Genomic DNA, 25,972 nt, shown 5'->3' with positions numbered 1-25,972 from the left:
ATTGTACATCTTGCAGCACAACAAACCTCCCTCTTCTCCAGCCAGATCAGAGGCACCAATCAGGCTTCCCATCACTGGAAAACATAAACCATTTTCCATCAAGGAAACTTATCAAAAAGAAGAATTGTCAAGACATACATCCAGATATCAAGGGTATCTTGAGGAGAGATACAACTCTCTTCCTCCTGACAAGATAAAGCAAACCTTCTAGAATTAACTATAACAAATCAGGTCCTAAGAACAACTCCCTGCCCAGATAAAGGAAGAAAGGAAGCCCCGAAGTGAGTGGAGCATTAGGATTATTCGATAGATGCCAAACATGGTCTATTAGTACAGGGAAGATACCAGAAACAGGACACAATCTCACAAGGAAGAGACCACTGCCCACCCAGCTCCCCACCCTCTCCCCAAAGGGAAGGATAAATCTCAAGAAGGTGGACAGACTGGATGGCTGTACATGAGACCACTTCTAGGAGGTGACCTACTCCTCTAATCAGTCTAATCTCCAACCAAAGAAAGACACCAAAAATGGTGAACCGAAGCACCAAATTCGCACTCAGGCCTTGCAGCCAACAGGGGATACCACATCCCCCGGGCGAAACCAAATCTCAAGAAGAAGAGAAAAAGAGCAATGTAGAAGTCTCCAAAAAGTGATGTCTCAGAGAGGGCAACTGACTCCCCCACCCAACATGCCCTCCACCTGACCCGGATAAACACAGCCACTACTGCCATAATCTACTCAATAACACAACAGAATAAGGGCCCACAAAACCTCACATCACTCTTAGACATGGAACAAAGCAAATTACTCCAGACCCTGCTATCAACAAGATTCAACCATTTCCCCTCCTCAGGAAAACCCTAACAACAGGATAATGTGCCCACCATACATTCCATGAGCCAAGTAATACAGTAGCCACTATCCACACAGCCAAATCAAAATAGAAAACCTAACAAGGCTAGCTATCTAAGGATTAGACAACTACAGCAGGGCATGCACCAGTACATAATTCCCCTATTCTGACAATATCTGAAACGCCAAAGACAAAAAAAAAACCCAGTCTTTTCCAGCATACATGATCTGTCCTTACCTTCACAGGAAACAAACAAGGCAACAAATGAGATGAAGGCACTGCCGGAACTGCTGGAGCTACCGTCCAATTGGATTCGCCAACAGCTCCCAAGGGCAGGACCTGTTCTTCGGTGAAGGAGAAAGCCTCACTTTCCACCAATTTAGCTTGCCCACAGCATATTATGGTTGCAGGGCAGACTAGCAATGCAGTGGGTCATCTTCCTGTCGACTTTCCTCCTGGATGATGGAGAGGGGAGGGGAACAAACTGTTCACCCCTACTCCCATTATTATGCAGCTACCTGAATCTAAACTTGTTATTTGAATGTGAGAGGTTGACAACTAGATGCCAATCAGGCCACTAAAAATATTCAAGCTGTAATATATGAACAGAGCTTTGGATCAGCAATAAAATCTCAGCAGGTGAGCTTTTACCTGCCAACAATGAATAGTTTGATTTGATCTTGAAGGTCATCACATAAAAATTTGAGTGGAATTCGGCCATATCATTTAGCTGTATAATACCCCCAAGTGAGGGTTAATTCACTTTACTGTGAATAATACAGCACTCTGAAACAGTTCATTAATTGTACAAAGTAGCTTATATTACTTTCAATAGTAAATAATTTACTTGCATATACCGACATTAAGTCTGTTAACTTGCAGGAAGCAACATTTATGCATCAAGGAATTATGGGAGAATGATGAAATCTCAATTCCAGGGGGCTATTGAAATTATTTCAGAACTTCTGCTGTACTCTCTTCCTACCCTCAGCCACATCACCACTTGGATGTTTCTGAACCATGAGGTTTGGGAGGAAAGGTTGTCAGGAAAATTTCCCCTGCATCCCATTCACATCTTCTGCAAAATTCCTTCTTTCCCCAGTTTCCATTCAAAGTAACTTCTTTTAACAAATAGGTTCTGTTAATCAAAATTAATTTCTGGCAGTTGTCTGCTTTTACATTTTACTAAGTGCTGATTCCGAATGGCATTGGGAAAACCCTGTGAATAAGTCATGTCCCTGTCCACTTGAGCACAGTTGACAAAGAACCAAGAGAAAGCATTGATTGAGAGCATAGAGTGCAGGAAGGAAAATTACATTAATTTTGCAGGAGGGGTACTATGAAATTTTGCAATAATCTTTTAAATGAGAACATTGTTGGAGGAATAGTGGTTTCAATATTAAGCAGGATCTTTATTTAATTCTCTTGCATCTGGTAGGAGATGATACATGCCGAATTATTTATTGAATGATGTTGTTGAACCAGCCTGTGATTGACATAGCTGAGTGCTATCTCATCAACTGCTATGTAGTAAAAAAAACATATGAATTAGGAGCAGAAAGTGGCCCCTGGGACCTACACCATCATTTGATAAAATCATGGCTGATTTTACTCAGCTGATTGGCCTCAACATCACTTTCCTGCCTATCTCCTACACGCTTGCATCTCTCTTGTTAATCAAGAATCTATCTAATTCAGCCTCAAAAAATATTCAATGGCCCTGCCTCCACCACTCAGGGGAAGGGAGTTCCACAGACACACAACTCTGAGAGAAAATAACTCTCCTCATCTACATCATAAATAGGAGTGACTTACCTGATGAAGGAGCAGCACTCCAAAAGCTTGTGAATCAAAATAAACCTATTGGACCTTAACCTAGTGTTGTGAGACTCCTTACTATGGCCATATATTCAGTCATCTAAGCAAATTCATTGATATAGATTTTAAATATTTGCGCTCCCAGCACTGATCCATGTGGTACTCCACTTGCTACACTGTCAAGTACCTTCTGTGCCCAAAAGGAGAGACAAACTTAGAGCGCCCTGAGCTTTTCATCTCTGTGGTGAAGAGTGTGGCTCTATTGTAGACTAATTAATAAGACAAATTGCTATGATTAGCCCCAGGTCCATTATTTTTGAATGATGAGACTTCCATTGATAGTGGAAAGAAAACTAGATGAACCTTAGTCTTTTCCATTACAAAAAATGTCTATGGAATGTAGGCATCACTGGCTAGGCAACATCTGTTACTCATCCCTAATTGCCCTAAAGAAGGTGGTGATGAGTTGCTTTATTGAAATACTGCCATTTATATGGAGCTGTGAAGGAGAGAATTCTAGGATTTTGACCTATTGACAGTGAAGGAAAGGAGGCATGATTCCAATTCAAGATGGTGTGTGGCTAGGAGGAGAACTTACAGATAGTAGTATTCCCATGTGTCTGCTGCCCTTGTTCTTCTAGATGTTAAAGGGTGTGCCTCACAAATGCTGTTGAAAGAGGATTGACTAGTTGCTGCCACTTTGCAAGGTGGAGGGAATGAATGTTTAAGGTGGTGGATGGGGTGCCAGTCATTGGGCTTCTTATCTGAAGGGTATTTAGTTTCTTGAGTGTTGGAGCTGTACTAATCCAGACAAGTGAACAATATTTCATCACATTAACTCTCCTGATTTGTGCCTTGTAGATGAAGAACAAGTGTTGGGGAGCCAAAAGTTGAGTTACTTGCCACAGAATTCCCAGCTTCTGATCTACTCTTGTAGCTACAGTATTTACTTGGCTAGTCCAGTTCAGTTTCTCAATGGATGTTGATAGTAGAGAATTCAGCGATGGTAATTACCATTGAATGTCATGGGAAGATGGTTAGATTCTCTCTTGTTGGAGTTAGCAATTTCTGGCACTTGCGCAGGACAAATGTTACTTGCCACTTACCAGCTGAATTAGAATGTTGTCCGGTCTTGCGGCATATGGACACAAACTATTTCGATATCAGTAGAGTTGCAAAGGGTGTTGAACGTTGTGTAACAATCAGCATTACATTCCTATTCTGACCTTATGATGAAGGTCATTGATGAAGCAACTGAAGATCTTTGGGCCTAGGATGCCACCCAGAGGAACTCCTGCAATGATGCCCTGAGACTGAGGTGACTGACCTCAATCATCTTCCTTTGTGCTAGGTATGACCCCAACCACTGGAGAGTTAACCCCTGACCCTCAGTTGATTTCAGTTTTGCCAAGGTTCCTTGATGCTGCATTCGGTCAAATGCTGCCTTGGTGTCTTATCTTACCTCTTGAGTTGAGATCTTTGTCCATAGTCGGACCAAGCAATTTAGCAAAATAAAGAGCAATTCCCATCTTCTAAAACTAAAACCTTTTTTTAAATTCAAGACACAAATAATTTATATTAAAAATAAGGAGTGTGATCTTTCCACCTATTTCCACCGGTAAATTGGCGCAGAGAGCCAAAAAGATAGCACGAGACTTTCCCAGCCTGGGGCTGAAAGCCATCTTCCTAGCTGTGTTTTGCCAGCGCAATTGGCATCATGCTCACAAAAGGCACAAAGCTAATTTAAACACTAATGTCTTCATTTAAATCCTATTAGCTGGGTCAGCATGGCCATTTCTGGCCACCCATTCATTTCCTGAGAGGGGAAACATCGAGAGTCTCACCAACTGAATCACTCATGATCCCCACCAATGGAGACCAGACATGATGGACTTGCAGGGGGTTCAGAGGCCACTGAAGTCCCCAGGTGGTTGGGGGCATGACTGGACAGTGCCCATAGGCACCACAACAGTGCCAGGGCAGTGCCAAGAGGATGGGGCAATAACATGAAGGGGAGGCAAGGAGGGGAGCTCTGCAGAATGGCAATCAATGGGTGGGGGGTGGACCAACACAGGGAAAGAGAGATCGTGTCCAAGGTTTCAGTTTTATGTTGCAGCCTACTTTTTAAAAAAAATTTAAATATACAATATGAGTTTATTCTCCTGTCACCAAGTTACCAAGTCTGAGAAAAGGCACCGGAATCTAGCTGCAGCTTCAGCTTCAGCCCATACTATGGGAGATTCAAAGATGTAAGAGTTGTGAGGTGAATGTTTTCACAGCTGTACTGCAAAGCCAAACATTGACTTCTACGAAAATTTACACATGCTTAATTTGAAGACTTGGCACTATCTTGTGATTTTCATAAGAATAAAAAAATGAATAGCTATCGTTTTCATTCAATTTCCTGTTACAATCAGCAAGAATTCTATCATTTCAGCTCTATTTTCCCCTAACCGTTTTCTCAACCAGTGTTCGGCGGATGATTTTTAAAGATGTTACGGCTTGATTTATTCGTTCTGTTGGCAGCAGAAAGGAAATATGTTGGCTTCACTTCTAGTTATTCCCCTTATGCTACAGTTAACTGTACCTGTTTCGCCTCAAACAAAAGGTGGTTGAAAGAGGAGACACACTGAGATCTGAGACAAAGGGTATACTCAAAGCTTGCATCAAAACTGCTCACTGCATAATCAAGCCTTACTACATGGCGAGGTTGCACTTTGCAAGCCCTAGCATGCAGTTAATATACAAGAAACAGATTATTGTGCCTCCCTCTGATTTTATTCCGTCTGAAATTAGATTTACTTGTACCATTTAACCATTGAAGTCACAACATTTTCCTTCAAAATGCATAGGATTCTTTCAAAAGTATTTCAATCACTAGCATCGTAAACTGGTATTAGGCAAAAGTTGGTACTGCACACCCATTTCATGATGTGTGGTGCTTTCTATAAGCCTGAAAACAACTTTCCTTACCTCAGCAATCAAGAGCTGTTGAAGCTGCCTGCGTCCCCTGCAGAATATTAAAAGTAATGAACTCAGATTTACAGCTCTCAGGCATTTCTTCCAGGCCAGAGACGGGAAAAGCATTAGTGAATCAACCGTGAAGTGGAAAAAAGATAAAAAGAGTAGCTTAAGCTTTCACTGAAGACTTCAACTGGTGAACCCTGTGGAGGAAGCGAGCAAGCCTGCACAAGTCAACACAAATCTCTGTAAATACAATTAGCCATCGCTGCTGAGACCATCCAAGTTCCAGCATGACCAAACACTGCCTATGCTCTGAGAGTCCCAGCTGGAGTCTGCTAAGGCTGAAGCAAATTACCTGGCAAATGGTACTGAAATGTCATTGTACAATTAAGTCTTTAGCTGCGTTTTCAGCCAAAAGCAGACTCCCCATCCAAAGTCAACAAAAGTGTGACATTCTAATCCCTGTAACCATGTTGATGGGATGGCAAACAATTTTCCAAAAAAGTTCACTGCAGAGAAACCAGATGGATTATTCTGGATAAGGAACCAATTTTTCAGCATCACACTTCCTTACAGAAATGCTAAGTAAATAAAGGTACCAAGGTGTATGACTGCTGTATTACTGTCATTTGCGCAGCATATGAAATGAATATCTTTTCGTTAAAACTCCTTTTCATAAAAAAATCTGCAACTCTTGGGAAAGATAGGCAAGGAATAAATCCAGAAGCAGAATCACACTGCTTTAAAAAAACCTTTACAAAGTCACATTTAAGATCCATGTGGAACTATATTGATTCATTTTATCAGGGAAATGGTGAAGTGGATCAGCTTTATTACATGTTGCATGAGGGACAAAATTCTCTGGAGGCCTGCTTGCTCCACGACCAAGGTATAAATGCAAGCAATTTATTTTCATTTGAGAGTTGCCTCTTTTTATTCCTATTTACAAACAAACAACAGGAAAATCAAGCTTGCCCATTCCAATATGGTGCAACAAATAATCACCTACTTCCCCTGCTCCTAGCCCCATACTCATTCAATCACTTGCAAGTGACATAAAAGGTCAGGACACAGTATTCAAGACATAGCCAAATTAAAATCCTGTACATGGTACTATCTGCAATAGTATTATATTCATCCTAGCAATACTTCCTAACACTCTCTTCATTTTCCCAATAGCTTCATGTTAATGATTATGGGGTTTCAAGGTTGCAAAGTATGACCCAAGGTCCTTCTCTCGCTAACTAGTCTTGAACATGCCATCTTTCATGATGTATATGCCTGGAAAAGCTCCAGCCCAAAAGCATTGCACACTGCATTTGTATAAACTAAAAGACATCTGTCACATATGGGTTCAGCCCAGTTAGATTTGTGTTCAGACTATTTATTTAACTCCAACTCCAAACATATTGTCAAGTCACCAACAAAGGTACAGACTGTTCCGCTTACGCCAACGCCCACATCAGCAATTAAACTGGCGGAGAAAGGTGGACTGAATAAGGTTGAATGCAGAACTCTGCTAATGACCACTTCTCACACACAGCTGGTACCATTGAAAACTACACTATCGATATAAATGCAATCAATCAAAAAAGTGTTTGTCAAACCTACAACATTTAAGCTTACCTAGCAGCCCTTTCTGTTGCACGTTGTTAAAGGCTTTTTGAAAATATATGTGCACTATCTGCAATGTTAGGTTGCACGGCATCTGTAATTTTGGCACTCGGTACTGTTTTGGGTGCAAAATGTTGATTGTGTTGCGCACGCGTCACTTCTTGTTTTAGGTGTGGTGGGGAGAAGGAGCTGAAAATAGCAAAGCTCCAGCTAAAGCCCTCTCTCAATCTTACACAGCGAAACACGCATTCGAACTCCAGACAGGAAAGGTGCAGGCCATCCCACCACCACTGATATTAAACCTGCGGCGGGAGATTTCACTATTTGGGGAAGCTGCCCAGCAATGTTGGGTTTGTCAGTAATGTAATTGGGAGGGGTGCGTGGGGAGGTTGGGGGGGGGGGTGCTGTGTCTCTGATACACAGACACTGTGCTCAATTGAGGGATGATGTGGGTATGCCGGCATTGGACTGGCGTAAACACGGTAAAAAGTCTGACAACACCAGGTTTTAGTCCAACCGATTTATTTGATAGTAGACTCACAAGCTTTCGGGGTTAGTCCCTTTGTCAGATCCCTGATCTTGGGTTTATGTCGCACTATCTGTAACCCCCGTGACTTGCCTGGGTTTGCAAAACCTCACTTACTGTACTGTCTGGAGACAATACACATCTCTTTAACCTGTGATCAGTGTTCCTTCCACTCACATTATCAGCCACTTCAGGTCTTGAACAGCAGGTTAGGTGAAAGGGTTCGCATTCTAATCAGTAATCTCTAAACTGTCTGTGCTTTATATGCTCTGTCTGAGGCCAGAACTCTCCATTCACCTGACGAAGGGTCTAACCCCGAAAGCTTGTGAGTCTATTATCAAATAAATCGGTTGGACTAATACCTCAATTGAGGGACCCAACATCAGGAAGGGGAGCTCTGCAGGCAGCTACCCCTCTGCACTTGCTGTCAATGCCCCTCCTCTACCCTGTCTGGCAACCCCCTCCCTCTGACACTAGTTCTGCCCACACTCACTTTTCTGATATACATGACTGATCCCTGCAGCAGGCACAAGTACATCAGATGGAACAGGAATGGAGTAATCGTGCATTGCAATCCCCATGACATTTTTCAATATCTGCTGATTTTCCATCATCCACAAAATATGTCTGCTCCTCAAAAAAAAATTACACAATATTTTCTCTTCCAGAAGCCATGCTACTAATCTCTCATAGCTGCCACTCATACAACACATTTCTAATCACACTTTCCAGAAACTTGCTTGGAACTAATGTGAGATGAATGGATCTAAAGTTTCCAGATTCTCATTTACTCTACTTTTTCTTACACAAGCAGTGCATGGGCATCCTTCCAGTTCATAGGAATAATTTAAATCATCATTGAATTGTCAAATATACAAACTGGTGGTTTCCTAGCATGCATTCCATCTCTCTTATCAAGGGCAAGTATCATCAAGGCCAATAGTTCATTCTGCTTTTTGAGTCCTAATTCTAATGATGGACACTTTCCCTTCTGTTTCTTTGGATTCAATGGCATGATTTTCACGTTATGTGAATTCTGCAGAGCTTCCAAAATGGCGGATAAAACCTGAATGTGAAGGCCCGTCCATTTTGACAGATCCATTTCATGTTGGTAGGGGAAAGATTGCGGAGGCATGATTCACACGTGAGGCAAACCCAAACACAGCAGACTCATTTGAACTCAATGTTATAGTCTGTTGACTGTTTCCAGGGGTATAACCTGTAGTGTGGGAGTCATAAGTATAACTATGACTTATTGTTAAGTCACCAACAAAGGTACGGACTGTTCCCCTGATGCCAACGCCCAGATCATCAATTAAACTGGTGCAGAATGATTGACTGAATAGATTCTCACCAGCTTTTACAGATGCACCATATAAAGCATTCTTTTTGGTTATATCACAGCTTGCTATGGCTCCTGCTCTGCCTAAGACCACAAGGAACTACAAATGGTCATGAATGTAGCCCAATCCATCACACAATCCAGTCTCCCATCCACTGACTCTGTCTATACTTCCCGCTGCCTCGGCAAAGCAGCCAGAATAATTAAGGACCCCACACACCCTTCACATTCCCTCTTCCACCTTCTTCCATTGGAAGAAAGATACAGAAGTCTGAGGTCATGCACCAACCAACTCAAGAACAGCTTCTTCCCTGCTGCTGTCAGATTTTTGAATGGACTTACCTTGCATTAAGTTGATCTTTCTCTACACCCCAGCTTTGACGGTAACACTACATTCTTCACTATCTCTTTTCCTTCTCTATGAACGGTATGCTTTGTCTGTATACTGCGCAAGAAACAATACTTTTCATTGTATGTTAATACATGCGACAATAATAAATCAAACTAAACCCTGGCACTGTCCACTGGGCACCACTGCACTGCCACACGGGCAGTACCCAGCATGCACTGCCTTAAGGTCCGGAGCCAGACGGGGGGTTGGGGGAGGTAGGAGGGGAAATTCTGCATCTGAGGAGTGGTGGCTGGAGGTAGGGCCAGCACTTGGAGGCTGCAGACGGCCATCAGAAGGCTGGTTATTGGGAGGGGGTTGGGGCCAGCAATGTCTATGGTGGGGTAGAGGTTGGGGCCAATGATCGTGGTGGGGGCCGGGGCAGGTCAGGGAGGCCAGCGGGTCAAGGGGGGGTGGTGGGTTGCAGTGAGGGCTAGAGGGCCTAAAATCTTATAACACAACTGCGATAAAGTTTCAGAGAACCAAGGCAGGCCCTCTACCAGTCCATCTTGACAATCAGCCAATCCCTGGTTGTTACACTCTGCTTCTGAGGGCGGCAGGCCCAACTCCATGCTGTACTTGTGCCCTCAATCCCCACCCTAACTCCACTGAGTGAAAATTACATGATTCCAGATCTTTCTATCGATGCTAATTTTAGTTTCACTCTCTGCATAAGCATTGGTTAAAAATACAAGCAGATACTTAAAATAAAAAATTGACACTACAGCCTGCTAGTGTCCATTAACACAATATCCTGTTTGAAATAGGTGCCATGCATGAGTACTTTTACTATTTAAAATATTTATGCTAAGACATTATTTGAATATAGGATATAAAGTTTACATTGTGTTGAAATTGTACTATTGTTAAAAATAGTATTCTGTATTTCCATCTGTTTTTATCCCTACCAAAAAACGGCAAAACGGCAATTATTCCAACAGTATATGTTAGTAAAAAGGGATGCACATTCATTTTAAGTTAAGTGGCAATGCAAAGAGGTTTCTGCTTTATATTGAGCCTAATGTTGCAGGCTGAACCTGGAGCTACAGCCTAAACAAATGCTCATGTGAAGAAGAGTGAGAGTTCCCCCTCACTTTTGTTTGACACCACATGAAGAAATGTCTCAAACTTAGTTTACAAACTGCTCAGTGAACCATTGGGCCTCCTGGGTGCTTTTCAAATTTAGCTGACATCAAATTAAGTGTTTCACAGACAGGGACTTTTGCCCACTCCGCTCTAAATAACAACAACATAAATTTTTACTGTTAGTAATGAGCTCTACAGATGAACGCATCCAGACATACACAGAGCATTTTCCTGGGTTTTACTGTTGAAGACAGGTGATGAAAAAAGAGTTCTCCAACTGAAACCTCAACTACAGCTAAAGGTTTTAAATAGTACTGGTAGCATCGGTGTTAATCCCATTCTGGAAGAATGGCCTTTTGGCTAAGATTAAGTCAAATCAAACCCATTTTCTTGTCAGCATGGATCTTATATGTCTCTCTGTAGTAATTTGATTAAATTGTTTTTTGCAGCAAGCAAGGAAATGGATTGAGGGCTTGTCCTGCCAACTCTGCATAGCTTTGTTACTTTAAAGAATGAAGTAAAATTTTTAAAAAACAATATAGGGTGGTTAATTGTCTAAAATATACAGTCAACGCACTCTAATGTTAACAATGCTGCTAAGTTAGGTAACTGAGTGCAACAACAGGAAGGATTAGAACAGCATTTGCTGAATCAATTTCTTTTCTATACTAAGATCATATTTGTGTGTCCAACAGCATCTATGGAGAGAGAGTAATGCTAATGTTTTCAGTCTAGATGACTTTTTGTTTAGAGCTCTTGACAGCTCTGATGAAGGGTCATTCAGACTTGAAACACTGGCCGAAGTCTCTCTTCACAAATCTGCCAGACCTGCTGAGATTTTCTAGCACCATAGTCACTTGCTTTTATCTTACTCGTGTGTGGCCCTTTCATATTGGACAACTAGAAAAGAAGCTTCAACTGAGCAAGCTCACTTCGTTCAATTGCACTATAACATCATTAATGAATAATAACAGCGTGTGAAAGAATCTGCAGTGAGTTGAGGCATGCGATGGGGGTAAGATCCTAAAGATAGGAGGCATTTAAAGAAAGATGACAAGGCAAAATGATTGAGAATGGGGACAATGGGGACAGTGGTTTAAAGATCATCCTTGGAGGAAGTGGGAGCAAGCTATAAACTAGAAGCAGAGGGTTTGGATAGTTTTGGGGGTGAATGATTGAAGTAGATTCCAGTAGAAGACCCTCAAGAGAGTCACTGCGTGTGAACAAATATTGCACATTGGGAGGTAGCAGATCAAGTACAGACTTGGGGGTTAAATGGGTTTAGTATATGAGGAAAAATGTGCCTAATTATATCTCTATTTTAAATTCACACATTCTGCACTTAACTTTATAATTCAATCCAAAATTACTAGGTTCACATTGAGAATAAATGCTGCTGAGTGTAATATGCTGTAATTACATCAGCCCACCAGTAAAAATAAATCTGGAATAAGAAGCCAATTTCTGTAATGGTGACAATGAAACTACTGAATTGTTGTAAGAACTAACTGATTCATATATGTCCCTTGGGGAAGAAATTTGCTGCCCTTACCCAAACTAGCTTTTATGACTGCAGACCCACAGCAATGAGGCCAATTCTTAACTGCCCTCTAAAATGGTCTGGTAAGTCACTCGGATGTATCAAAACTATTATGAAAAATCTACATAAATTACAACGGTTCAAGAAATCCATCACCATCTCAAAGGTAATTGAGACGGCAAGGGGATGAGCAATAAATGCCAGCCTTGTTAGATATGCACGAATCCGGTGAGTGAATAAAAATAAAATATGGAATGGGTACGTGTCCCAATGTTGAAGGTATCAAGGACTACGAAGACTGTGCAGGAAAATGGTAATGCGCTAGAAAATCGGTCAGAATCTCATTGAATAGCAGAGCAGACTCGAGAGGCTGTATGGCCTTCTCCTGCACCTACGTCCCTTTATTGTCAAAGTAATTGTTCCAAAAAGGAGTGAATTTAAGAGTCGAATTTCAGTTTAGTGCATACAGGCATATTTTATAAAAGCAAAATACTGCAGATGCTGGAATCTGAAACAGAAAATACTGGAGAAATCTGGATGACCCTTTGTCAGATGCTGTCAGACCCGCTGAGTTTCTCCAGACATATTTGATATTTTATTCATTTATAGGACATGGAAATGGCTGGCAGGTCAGCATTTATTGCACATCCCCCTAGTTGCCTTTAAGAAGATGGTGGTGAGCCACCTTCTTGAATCGCTGCAGTCCATGTGCTGTGGGTTGACCCATATTGCTGTTATGGAGGAAATTCCAGGATGTTGATCCAGCGATTGCGAAAGAATGGTAATATATTTCCAAGATGTGGAGATACCGGTATTGGACTGGGGTAAGCACAGTAAGAAGTCTCACAACACCAGGTTAAAGTCCAACAGGTTTATTTGGTAGTAAACGCCACTAGCTTTCAGAGCGCTGCTCCTTCATCAGGTGAGCGGGGAGTTCTGATTACAGACAGGGCACATAAAGGCACACACTCAGTTTACAGAATACTAATCAGAATGTGAGTCTTTACAGCTAATCATGCCTTAAAGGTGAAGACAATGTGAGTGGAGATAGCATTCACAGGTTAAATATATTAACCATACGACAAATTTACAGAATACTGATTAAAATGAGAGTCTTTACAGCTAATCAAGTCTTAAAGGTGCAGACAATGTGAATGGGGAAAGCATTAAGCGTTGGTTAAAGAGATATGTATTGTCTTCAGACAGTACAGTAAGTGAGATTTTGCAAGCCCCGCCAAGTCATGGGGGTTACAGATAATGACATGAACCAAGATCCCAGTTGAGGCCTTATGTGTGTGGAACGTGGCTATCAGTCTCTGCTTGTAATGCAGAGTCACTGAGCAGAGACTTGCTGTTTCTGTGAATTCTGTAAGAAGTCTCACAACACCAGGTTAAAGTCCAACAGATTTATTTGGTGGCCACTAACTTTCGGAGCACTGCTCCTTCATCAGATGAGTGGGGTTTCAGTTCCCAAACAGGGCACATAAAGACATAAAGCTCAATTTACAAAATGATGGTTGGAATGAGAGTCTTTACAGGTAAGCACAGGTTAAAGAGATGTGTATTGTCTCCAGCCAGGACAGTTAGTGAGATTTTGCAAACCCAGGCAAGTCAGGGGGGTTATAGACAGTGCGACACGAACCCAAGATCCCAAACTACGAATTCCATCAGAAGTGTATCATACAGTTAAAAAGTGCATAAGTGGATCAGTTTAGGAGTAGACTCTTCTATCAAATGCTGGAGAATAATGAGACAAAAGCTGAATCTGTCCATGACGGATTAAACCATTCTGTGGGGCCAATTTGAATGAAGCATGTTTCTACCTTTCACACAATGGACTGAATCTAGTGGCTGCAGGGGTGGCCCTGTCCACTGCTTGGAAAGCTGATGGCCAACACTCCACAGTCATTTCTGACAGTCCCGGGAGATGGAATGCCTATCAGGCAATCAACTGCCTGCCGCTAGGTTTTCTGGTCTCTGAAGGCAATGATCCCCAGTTGGCTGAGAGCTCTTTAGCCCCAGCAGTGCCACCAGAAACTGGTATCCCTGCTGCTGGTAGAACGTAGTGACAGTGGAATGGAGGCCTTAAATGGCCCAAAAATGGTCACTTAACTGCCTCAATTAATATACAGGGGTGGGGGCAGGGGCGGGGGGGGGGGGGGGGGGGGGTGGGGAGGGATCCTCAACCTTCCATGCCCTTGAATTAGTGTGGGGGTTATGATATTTTCAAATGACGGATCTCCACCCCACTCCTTCCTACCTGATTTTACGGGCCCCTCTGGCCAGAGTGGTGAGGGGTAATTAAATTCTGCCCAGTAAACGAGGCACAGCTCTATTATCTGAATATCATCGGAATTCTGAAGCAGCGTCACAGAAAGAGTTTGCTGAAATACACTGCTGACTGTGCCAAGCAAAACACGATGGCCTGGAGTGATGATCACCACAATCCAACACTGTTCCTGGAAAGCTACTTTTATTACGGTCTCAGCAAAGTGAAATCAAGTTGGAGAGGCAAAACCCTCTCAATACTGCCAACCCTGCCCACATTAAATAAACAACAGCACCAGTTCACTGATGGAAAACAAGGGACCTTTAATAATTTTTTACAACACATGCTAATCTGAAGCTCACCAAGCAAAATCAATCAGATGATAGCTGGCTGATAAGGATGCGCTGAAGTCAAGGCAGACAAAAGTGCCCCACTGGCACCTGGTGGCTAGATTTATTGCCTGAAGCATAGTGATGTTGTGCTTGTGAAACCTGCAAACACTGTTCTGGTTCAGACCTCTGACTGTCTTTTTCAGTCTCTGGAGTTCTCACCTACAGACAGCAGTGGAGACTGAGTTGTTAAATATACTTAAGACTGAGTTAGACAGATTTTTGATTGAGAAGGAAGGACAAGATTGTGTGGGCAGGCAGGGATGTGGAATTAAGGCCTTAATCAGATCAGCTATGATCTTATTGAATGGCAAAGCAGGCTTGAGGGGCCGAATGGTCTAGAACCATAGAATACAGCCATGGAAAAGTTATGGTGTATAAAGAGGCCATTCAGCCCATCATGTCTGCATCTGAAGTGCTGTAACCTGGTCCGTAGCCTTGCAGGTTACAGCACTTCAGATGCAGATCCAGATACATTTTAAATGAGTTGAGCATTTTAGCCTCAACCACCAACACAGGCAATGAAATCCAGATGCCCACCACCCTCTGGGTGAAAAGGCTTTTCCTCTAATCCTCCTATCATTCACATTAAATATATGGTCCCTAGTAATTGACCCCTCAGGGGAAACCAGTCTTTCCTATCTAAGCTATCTAGGCCCCTCAAAATTTTGTACAGCTCAATTAAGTCATCCCCTAGCCTCCTCTGTTCAAAAGGGAACAATGATGTGGAGATGCCGGCGTTGGACTGGGGTAAGCGCGGTAAGAAGTCTCACAACATCAGGTTAAAGTCCACCAGGTTTGTTTGGCAGCACTAGCTTTCGGAACCTCAAGCTCCTTCTTCAGGTGAGTGAGGACTTGGAAACAATCCATACCTAGCCAATCTCTCCTCATAGCTGCAATTTTCAAGCTCTGGCAACATTCTTGTAAATCTCCTCTGCACCCTCTCCAGAGCAATTACACCCCACTTCCTTTGTTCTTATACTCCCTCCCTTACAGCATCGTGGGTGTATCTACATCATGTGGACTGCAAAAGTTCAAAAAGGCAGCTCACGACCACCTTCTCAAGGGCACTCAGAAAGCCAATAAATGCTAGCATGGCCAGCGAAGTCCACATACCATAAATAGATTTTAAAAAAATAACAGCTACATGCCTGACCTGACATGAAACAGTTGTCCGATAATCAATTAATGATTATTACCATTTGGTGCAAGGGTACAAGTTTTCCCTGAGGCAAAATTCAGCCATTTCCACATTCAATCACACTTCCCCTTTCTAATGATAACCATTCTCTTTATTCTTTCCACTTGGAGCTTTCCCTTGCCACGAACATTCCCTGGCTGGAGACTTCCATCTATAAGTCATCTTAAGGAGGCATGCAGGTTAATGAAGCTAGAGTTACTGTTATCCCCCTTTTTTTTCCCATGGAGAAGCCTGGCTTTACCTCAGCTCATCCTCGGAGTAGTACACTGAAGCTAGGAACTCAGTACACACATATTTCTCTGTGGCATAATATGCTGCAACACCAATGAGTTGTGCCAATCTGAAAAGTACAATTTATCCTTTAAAAAAATATTTAGCAATTTCTGAAACCAAACTTTGGCACCTAAACTTCAGAGTGTGTTAACAGACACAGACAACAATGAAATCTGATTAAAACAAAGACAATCTTCCAAAGAGTGACGTTAATGGGGAGGGAGTAGGACTGATAAGGAGGAATGAACTAGGGTCACTGGAACAGTGAAAGAGAAATAATTTTCTCAAGCAGCACTGGCAGGAGGGAGGAATTCTTGTTTATTACAGCTCATTTCAAATAGTTCTGGGTGCAGCTGTTAATGAGAGGTGATGTTTGTGACCTTCACACTCCACTGCATATTACAGATTCCTGCATTGTTAAGAAACGAGTGACAATCTCTGTAACAGCAAAACAAGTAGCAAACAGGCTTTATGCATCCTTATATATAAACTGAGCAACTGCCATTGCAAAATATAGGGCCCGATTTTGCTATCAAGATGAGCCCATTTTCGGGCGCGAAAACATGGTAAACTTAGGCATGAGGTGAGTAGCACAACCTGCGCCTGCCCCCGCACCGGTTCCACCTTTACCTAGGCCCGAAAATGTCCACAATCAGAACCGTGCCCAGCCATTTGCATGTCAGTAATGTTGTCTGCTGCCACTCTGCCTGTGATCAGTGAGAGGGAAAGTGGGAGGGGTCTGTTACCATTGTGCCTGAGATCAGTGAGGGGGAAGGGAGGGTCCGCTGCCACTCCGCCTGTGATAGGTGAGGGGAAAGGAGGGATCCACTGCCACTCTGCCTGAGATTGGTGGGAGGGGAGAAAGGGGTAGGGGCCTGTGATCATTCTGGGTGGTGGAGGAGGTGGGGGGGATAAGGGGGTCAGTAATGTGGGGGTGGGGCAATGTCTGTGGGGCCAGGGGAGACATTATCCAGCCCGGGAGCAATATGGCAGGGGAGCCACATCCTATCATTTCTTTCTGCGCATTTGCAGTTGGAAGCTCTGAACGGAGCTGCAGGATTTCGGGCGCATTAAGCCCCACCTACAAGCTTTTGCAGTGTGATTCGGAATTGCTGATATTTTTTCAGTCAGAGTGCATATGGGAACACCTGAGAACGGGTCTAAAAGTCGGATCTGAAACATTCCCAGTTTCAAGTCCACCCAGCACTTAGGGTCAAAATGGTAAAAAGGGCCCATAATCTTGAATGAATTTGGATTGGGTCAGTGTGAAACATGGGAATTTGAAACATTCGTTGCATAATTCAGCAACAAAAGTATTAGTAGTTTTGTGATCAGCGGTTTTTTTTATGTACCCAAATATTCCATTAATTGAGTCAATAAGCACATCATTTAATCATTAAAATAGGTGACACACTTGAGTAAAAAAAAACTTAATATTTAAAACATACAACGTGTGAAAATATTATTTGGGTTTCAAATCAGTCACTAGAGTTTAACTATGAAAAATCACCTGAAAGTGGACAGAAATACACCTTAACTGTTCAGTTTTTCTTTAATGTGTAACTAATAGACTACTAGCTCAAATTCTGTTACTGTCCCTTTCAACATAAGAAATACAGATTGCATTACCTGTGTGAATTGTGTGAATCAAGGTCATTCACAAGAAATACGTTGCTTTTTCAAGTCGTAAATATAAGGGGCAGGATTCTTCAGCCATTCACGGCAGCGGGATTACCCGGTCTTGCTGCGGTAAATAGAGATTTGGCTGAGCGCCAAATTCTTCTTCCTTACTTCCTGTGGTGCGGGTGTGAAAGGCCAGAGAATTCCAGCAATAAAATGTTTGAATTTGAAAATTTAGCATCAAAATATTTGGCCCCACCAGCAGTGGGCATCGTCGGGGGTGACATGGGAAAATATGGAGAGTCATTTATCTTGAAGGCAGCACTTAGCCTTTAGTCAGACTGAGCCAGAATTTTGGAATTCAGCTTTTGTGAAATAATTACAAAGAAAACTTGTCTTTCTGTGTAACTGTTTATCGCTTTCTCAAAAATGCCTCACAGCACTTCACTACAATGAATTAATTCAATGTACAGTGACTGTTCTAATGTGAAAGAACATGGGAGCTATCTCATACACAGCAAGATCCTAAAATACAAAGATTACTGAACGGGCAATTAATTTATTTTATTGCTGGTGGATGAGGGAACATACTGGCAGAACTGAAAAGAAAATGTTGTGCGATTATTAACATCCATCATGGACCACTGATGTCAGCTAATGGTTTCATATTGCTCAAGAAGGTGATTCCTGTAAAAGTGAGCAATTCCTTTCTCAGTACATCTGTGTCAATGTATGGCTCAGGTACAATGTCAGTTGTGGTTCAGGTAACTCGTTCTTAACACTGTGACAGAAGGCTCTGTTTCAGTCCAGAGATTTGAGCACAAAAATCTAAGCTAAGATTCTACCCTAATACTGAGGGAGTGTGGCACTGTCAGAGGTGTTGTCTTTTAATCAACTGGACATAAAAAAAATCACATGGCAGTAATTTGACAAGAGGAAGGGAGTTATCTCTGGTGTTCTGGCAGATATTTATCCTTCAATCAGCATCCCAATAATAAATTATTTCGTCATTATCACACTGCTGTTTGTGACAGCTTGCTGCATGCCAAGTGGCTGCTGTGTTTCATACATCACAAAAGTGACTACATAGTGGAACTTCAAACAAGTTAGATTAAACCCCAGAAGACTGCAGTACGGTACAAAAGCTCAAAAGTAAGCATTCAGGTAGCTGGACATGGAATATATTCTGGCTGCGGCAATGCAACTAAAAGAAATCCAGTCAGCAGCAAAAAGCCACAGAATTACACTGAAATAATAACCAATCGTCAATCAGCTACCACATAAACTTGCTCTGTCAATCTGGGTGACCCACACTGAACCATACACACTGCATGAAATTAGTAAAACATCTGATGGTGTGCTATAAATGAACGGTAATTGCAATAAGAAATCAAATGGAAGAGTTTATAATAACTTAAAGTAACTGTTAGAATTTAAGAAGGAACTTCAGGTTCAGTACGTAACCTGCCTGTTGAGAAAGATCTAAACTTCAGAGATTTGGCAAAAAAAATTACAAATCCTGATAAAAAATTATCTGTTTCATATACACCTACAAAGATAATGAACTGCCTTTGAAAACTGTGGCCTTAAGATATCCAAGTCAACAATGTTTTTGAGATATTAGTACAGGCAATCTTAAGAAAATGCTTTGCCTTTTGTCTTTTTAAATTTCAGAATAAATTTGCAGTTAAAGATTTTATTAGTTCAGACAATAGTCATCTTTACTGGTACATATGTAACCTAATGCTACAGGTTAAACTATTCCACATGCACAGCGATCACTATTGAAAATATTTGTGCAGGACCAGTAATAATACTTTTGAGATCTGCTGAGGAACAATAGACATAACAAGATCACCTTAAGAAAATAAAAGCATTTCAACAGAATCAAAAAACAGCTTCTAATCACTGATTGTAAAGCTGCAGTGTTGCACACAGATCCCAAGAGAATGGAATGATCAGATTCACCGATGAATTATTCTTTTTAACTGTCATAATTTATGCAATAATCTATTTCATTCAGTTAAGTGTATCTTTACTGTTGATTTAACAGTTTGGCGCCACAGACCAAAAATAAATTATCTCTGCTGGTTCCTCACAATGATTTGTCCACTTACCTTTGGTCTGAACAAACAGCACCCAGCAGAAGTTAAACACTTCAGAAACTGTACAAGGTTGTCGTCTGTTGAGAAAGAACATATAAATCAGCACTTGTTGCATAATTCACTACTTGCTGAAAGGACATATTAGTTACAATGAGTGAATGGTGTTCTTTGACCAGATCATTGCAGCTGATTGCCTTTGTGGCTGATTTTCTTTCTCAAATAATTGGTTCATTTCTACATAAAGGTTATACAAGGTTTTTTTTAATGTGTGGTGTGAAAGGACAGAAGAACAAGGAGTCCTAAGTTGGCAATGCAGACAAAGAGAATGGCCAAATAAATTAAAGCTGATTATTCTTCATAAATATTTATGACTATTGATCTCTGGTTCAATACAAAAATGTCTCCTATGTGTTACATATTTTCTACCCATGTCTGTTTATCCAAATAAGGATTTTTCATAATTTAGCAATTGCTGGCATCATAGATTTGTGCAGCTTGTTTTACTATAAAGTCTGTCACTAACACTTTGAAAACCATTGTAGTATTTCTGCATCAAAGTCAAAAATGAAATGACCCTTGTTGCTTCTAATAACAATGGGCCTGATTTTAAATCTCTAAGTGAATGAGTTTTGGGTGAGTTAAAATCAAACTCACTGAGTTGGCTGATAATTTTTGGGTCCACTGCATCTCATTACTGCTGCTTTAGAACAGCAGCCATCAGAAGTGTTTCAATAATCTCTATTGCAGCTCTTTGTTGAAAAGTAAGTTGCATGCAAATTATTCAGCACTCTATGAATTGATGACATACCGTATAAACAACCGGACACTGAAAGACCACTTCAATAACATAAGTACAGATAAACATTATAGACAGTACAATATTGAATACAATAAGGTGGTAAAAACATCCTAGTAACACCAGAACAAGAATCAGAATGGAAGCTGCCAGAGTAGGAACGCCCAGTGAAGAGTCTAGTCAAGAGATGAATGGGGATGAATGACGAAGACTTTAAAACAAAGGATGAGGAGAAAGAAAAGTACCAAGACATAATACAACAGAGCACAACTGTGGTATATGTGGAGCAAGTGTGACAACATGGACTCTGCTGGTGCAAATGAGGTTTTGTGTGTTTGATGGGCATCACATGAGCTGGAGTCTGCACAGGGCATAGAGTTTCCTTTGTCCTTTTTTATGATTTTGATTGTAGATGGTGATGTCTTCTAAATGCCACTTTTACCTGAAGTTACTGTTTGGTGACACTGGAGCAACCCATGTATCTCATTCATGGCTCGAGGCAACAATGTGGAAAGAATAAGTAACAAAGTTGAGACTAATTAACATTGACCATACTGAACAAAATTAGGAAATGGGCAGCACAGTGGCACAGTGTTTCACACTGCTACCTCACAGCTCCAGGGATCCAGGTTAAACTCCAGCTTCGGGTCATTGTCTGCTTGGAGTTTGCACATTCTCCACGTCTGCATGGACTTCCTTTGGGTGTTCCATTTCCTTCCACAGTCCAAGGATGTGCGGATTAGGTTGATTGGCCATGCTAAATTGACCCTAGTGTCAGCAGGATAAATATGTGGGGTTACGGGAATAGGACCTGGGTGAGATTGTAGTCGGTGCAGACTCACTGAACCGAACAGTCTCCTTCTGCAAGAGCAATATTTTATACAATCCCTACAGAGCAGGAATTAAGTTGTGAAACTTCTAAATGCTGACCTAAGCGTACAAAGAGCATGACAGTTAGCAGGCAGGAGCAGCAAGCAATTTGGAAGGCAAATGGCACATGGATTTTGATTGCAAGTGATTGGAGTACAAGAATAAGGAAGTCTTGCTGAAATTGTACTGTGTTTTGGTGTAACCACACCTGGAATACTGTACACAGCTTTGATGTCCATATTTAAAGAACGCTTCACTGGCACTGAAGGTGCTACACTGAAGAATGGTTCCAGGGATGAGAGGATTGCCCTATGATGAGAAGTTGGGTAAATTGGGCCTAAATGCTCCAGAGTTTAGAAGAATGAGGAGCAGCCTTATTGAAACATGGAAGATTCTGAAAGGTCTTGATAGGTGTCCTATCCAGTAATGGCATATCATATCCACAACTTTGAAACATAAACCATGCACAGCGTTAAATTTTCCAGAATGGAATTTTCTTTTAAAATAGATTAAAATGTTGCACAAGGTGGTCGCCGAGAGTTACCTGACACGCTAGTCAATTCAAACTACCACACTGTCTTGAATAGATACATTTCAGACTGAGAAGTGTAATTGTTCATCTTTTGAAACCATCCAAAAAGTGTTTCCTGATTTGAATGGTTCATTCTGAAACCAAGACAGTGATTGTCTCAAACTCCCAGGTGAATACGTGCAACAATAGCCCAGGTTGTAGCTAATCCACTGAAGCACAACATAATTTTTAGAAAAGGTGAGTGAGAAACCACATGGTAAGGCAGCCATGTTAACCTCTCTTTTTATCTTTAAGTGCTATCTGCAAGACACAACAATGGAAGAAACAGCAGCAGCAGAGAGGCCAACAATATCTATGCCTTAAGACTACAAATTCATAAGGTCTCTAAGCCTATTTCATTTTGAAATTCCATTAATACAGAAAATTGACCTTCTAGTAATAAGACTAAAAGTAACTAACTTTGCAACCTGTAGAAGGTTAATGGCCAGAATTTTCCGACTGTTCATGCCAGCGGGATTTTCCCATTCCGCTGTCGTGAACAGAGATTTGGCTTGTTGTCAAATTCTACATCTTCACTGCAGCAGGAGCGTGGCATGAATGAGCGGTAAAATAACGCCCTATGTTTTTAAGATAATCCTGCAACGTCTCTGGTATTCAATTTCAGCTACTGAACTCAATTAACCACACTTCAGTGAAAAACTTTTCTTACCAATCTGCACCTTGTGTTTTCCAAGATGAGCCAATTACATGAATTATAAAGCATTCTTGCATTAACTTGTAAAAGCACACTATTCTGTTTAGCTATATTTTCCTCGAGAGTAGACGCACAGTTGACGCCTTCCACGCCCACTGGACACCGCAGGGGCTGGGGTGTATTATAGATCCCAACAATCACATTTTGATTTAATGTTTTAAGTTTCCTTTCGACTCTGTTTTTTGTTCGAGCTGTCCCCTTTTGGGGGGCTGGCCCTTTTCATTTGTCTTTAAGTTAATTTGAGTTAGTTTATTTGGTTGGTGTCAAAAAGAGATATCCTCTGAAGTAGATATGTGTGTGTTTGTGACGTAGTGTCAGATTTTCAGTGTGAACCTGTGAATAAATAATCCTCTTTATTTAGACTATCAAAAAGAATGCTGCTACTCAAATTGTCCACACACTTAGCTTAAATAAATGCTGATTATGGATGACAAAAAACGCTGGAAAATCTCAGCAGGTTTTTTGATTTGATTTATTATTGTCACATGTATTAGTATACAGTGAAAAGTATTGTTTCTTGTGCGCTATACAGACAAAGCATACCATTCATGGAGAAGGGAAGGAGAGAGTGCAAAATGTAGTGTTATAGTCATAGCTAGGGTGTAGGGAAAGATCAACTTAGTGCGAGGTAGGTCCATTCAAAAATCTGATGGCAGTATGGAAGAAGCTGTTCTTGAGTGTGTTGATGTGTGACGTCAGATTTTGTATCTTTTTCCTGACAGAAGGGAGTATGACTGGGATGCATAGGATCCTTAATAATGGTGGCTGCTTTGCCAAGGCAGCAGGAAGTGTAGACAGAGTCATTGAATGGGAGGCTAGTTTCCATGGTGGATTGGGCTACATTCACGACCTTTTGCAGTTTCTTGCAATCTTGAGCAGGGCAGGAGCTATACTAAACTGGCTTTCTATGGTGCATCTGTAAAAGTCGGTGAGGGTTGTAGCTGACATGCCAAATTTCCTTTGTCTTCTGAGAGAGGCGTTGGTGGATTTTCTTAGCTATAGTGTCAGCATGGGGGGTACCAGGACAGATTGTTGGTGATCCGGACACCTAAAAATTTGAAGCTCTCGACCATTTCTACTTTGACCCCATTGACATAGACAGGGACATGTTCTTCATTATGCTTCCTGAAGTCGATGCCAATCTTTTTTGTTTTGGACATTGAGGGAGAGATTATTATCGTCACACCAGTTCACCAGATTCTCTGTCTCATTTCTGTACTCTGTCTTGTCATTGTTTGAGATCCAATCCACTATGGTGGCATCATCAACAAACCTGAAAATCGAGTTGGAGGGGAATTTGGCCACATATTCATAGGTGTATAAGGAGTATAGTAGGGGGCTGAGAACACAGCCTTGTGGGGCACCAGTATTGAGGATGATTGTGGAGGAGATGTTGTTGTCTATCCTTATTGATTGTGGTCTATGGGTTAGGAAGTTCAGGATCCAGTTGCAGAGGAGGAGCTGATGCCCAGATATGGAGTTTGGATATGAGTTTTATAGGAATAATGATCTGACAGCATCTGTAGAGATAGAATACAGCCAATATTTCAAGCCTGGATGACCCTCCAGGGTCAGATGCTGTCAGACCTGGTGAGATTTTCTAGCATTTTCTGCTTATATTTCAGATTCCAGCATCTGAACTATTTGCCTTTTTCTTACTGGTTATGGATAATAAGGGGAAGGGAACAAATGTCTCAGGTCTCTCTCTGTAACACAGGGAAGACGCTGAGAGATAGTTTTCTCTGGCTGGTCAATCTAGAACAATGCGATCAGTTTCAGGTTATGGGGCAATCGTTTATGATTGTGACAAGGAGAGATTAAAGGGCTGTGAATCTTTGAAATTTTCTACCCAATGTTTTGTGGATAATGCATCGTTCAATATATTTAAGGTTGAGATTGGCAGACTTTTAGTCTGTCAGGGAATGAAGGGATACAAGGAAGGGACAGGAAAATGGAAGTGAAGCAGAGGATTAACCATGATCATATTCAATAGCAGAGCACGCTGGGGGGACCATATGATCTCTTCCTATTCCGTTTTTTATATTCTTATGAAGAACTCTTTGTAGTGTATTTAGAAATAATTTGAAAAGACAGCTGAGATATTGAAAATAAAAAATTAGGACTGGTTTTAAGTCAGCCCATCAGGCGTAATAGAGGCAGTGGCACCCTGGTTTTAAGCTACACTTTATAAAAAAAACAATAACTTTGTGGGAACCAATAACTGATTTAAATAAAACTAAAGCCACATCCCAATCACTAGAATGTGCAAGGAAACCTGACTGCCCTTTACAGTCATATAAACAGTTAAAGACTCAGCGCATTGGGAAGCATAACCTTTTTTTGTGATCAAACAAGGAGAACAGCAACCTTACGTGATCATAACACATCCTAAAATAGCCATGTAGCATCCTTTGCTGCTCTGATCTTGTCAATTATCATATAATTCAATGCCTTCAAATAGGTAGCTCAGGAACCTGCCTGAAGAGAGAGATAATTTGTTATTCTATGCAAAAGAGGTCTTCTGATAAGACCCTGATGTAATTTGTAAAGGCTTATGGGGACGATGTGTATTGTCGATACAATGTTCAATAAAAACTGGCAAGTATAAAAGGTAAATAATGTTTGCAGAGCTAGGAGAATCTCTCAGTTCTGTAAGAATAACCTGGGCTCTTATTCCTGAGACTCCACCTCCACCTCTGAATTACTTTTGTTGTTCCTAAATTTAGTGAGGCAATTAATTTTGAACCATATATTGATTTTTTCCTGAACAGCTACCTTTCAAAATAGACCTTTCCTGTCTGTTATGTAGCTCTGTCATTTTGTAATGTTGTCAGATTTCTAAATTCATCTATCTTGTTAATCAAATTTTATTTCTCTCATAACCACTCAACCAAATCTTTGTTCACGGCTGTTTTGTAATGAGCTCTGTTTCAATTATTTTCATTAGGCTCGTTCATATTGGAAATGTGGGATCGAAGTAAATGGACATAATTATTACAATGATTTGCAATCTCTCTCCAATTACAGGCAA

The 25,972-nt window shown here is 41.3% G+C and overlaps 1 protein-coding gene across 1 annotated transcript in view; it reads right to left on the bottom strand.

Moving 5' to 3' along the window:
* Positions 1-25,972, bottom strand: part of rbl2 (retinoblastoma-like 2 (p130)) — a 126,141-nt gene that overhangs the window by 84,176 nt on the left and 15,993 nt on the right. The window contains exon 4 of the mRNA XM_080187002.1: positions 20,002-20,066. Within this exon, the coding sequence (XP_080043128.1) occupies positions 20,002-20,066 (65 nt within the window). The remainder of the gene's footprint in view (positions 1-20,001; positions 20,067-25,972) is intronic.

This window comes from Carcharhinus amblyrhynchos, chromosome 4 (assembly GCF_965287045.1).
Source record: "Carcharhinus amblyrhynchos chromosome 4, sCarAmb.v2.hapA, whole genome shotgun sequence".
NCBI lineage: Eukaryota > Metazoa > Chordata > Chondrichthyes > Carcharhiniformes > Carcharhinidae > Carcharhinus > Carcharhinus amblyrhynchos.
Note: the sequence above shows the minus strand (reverse complement) of the source record. Positions and strands in the feature narration are given on the sequence as shown.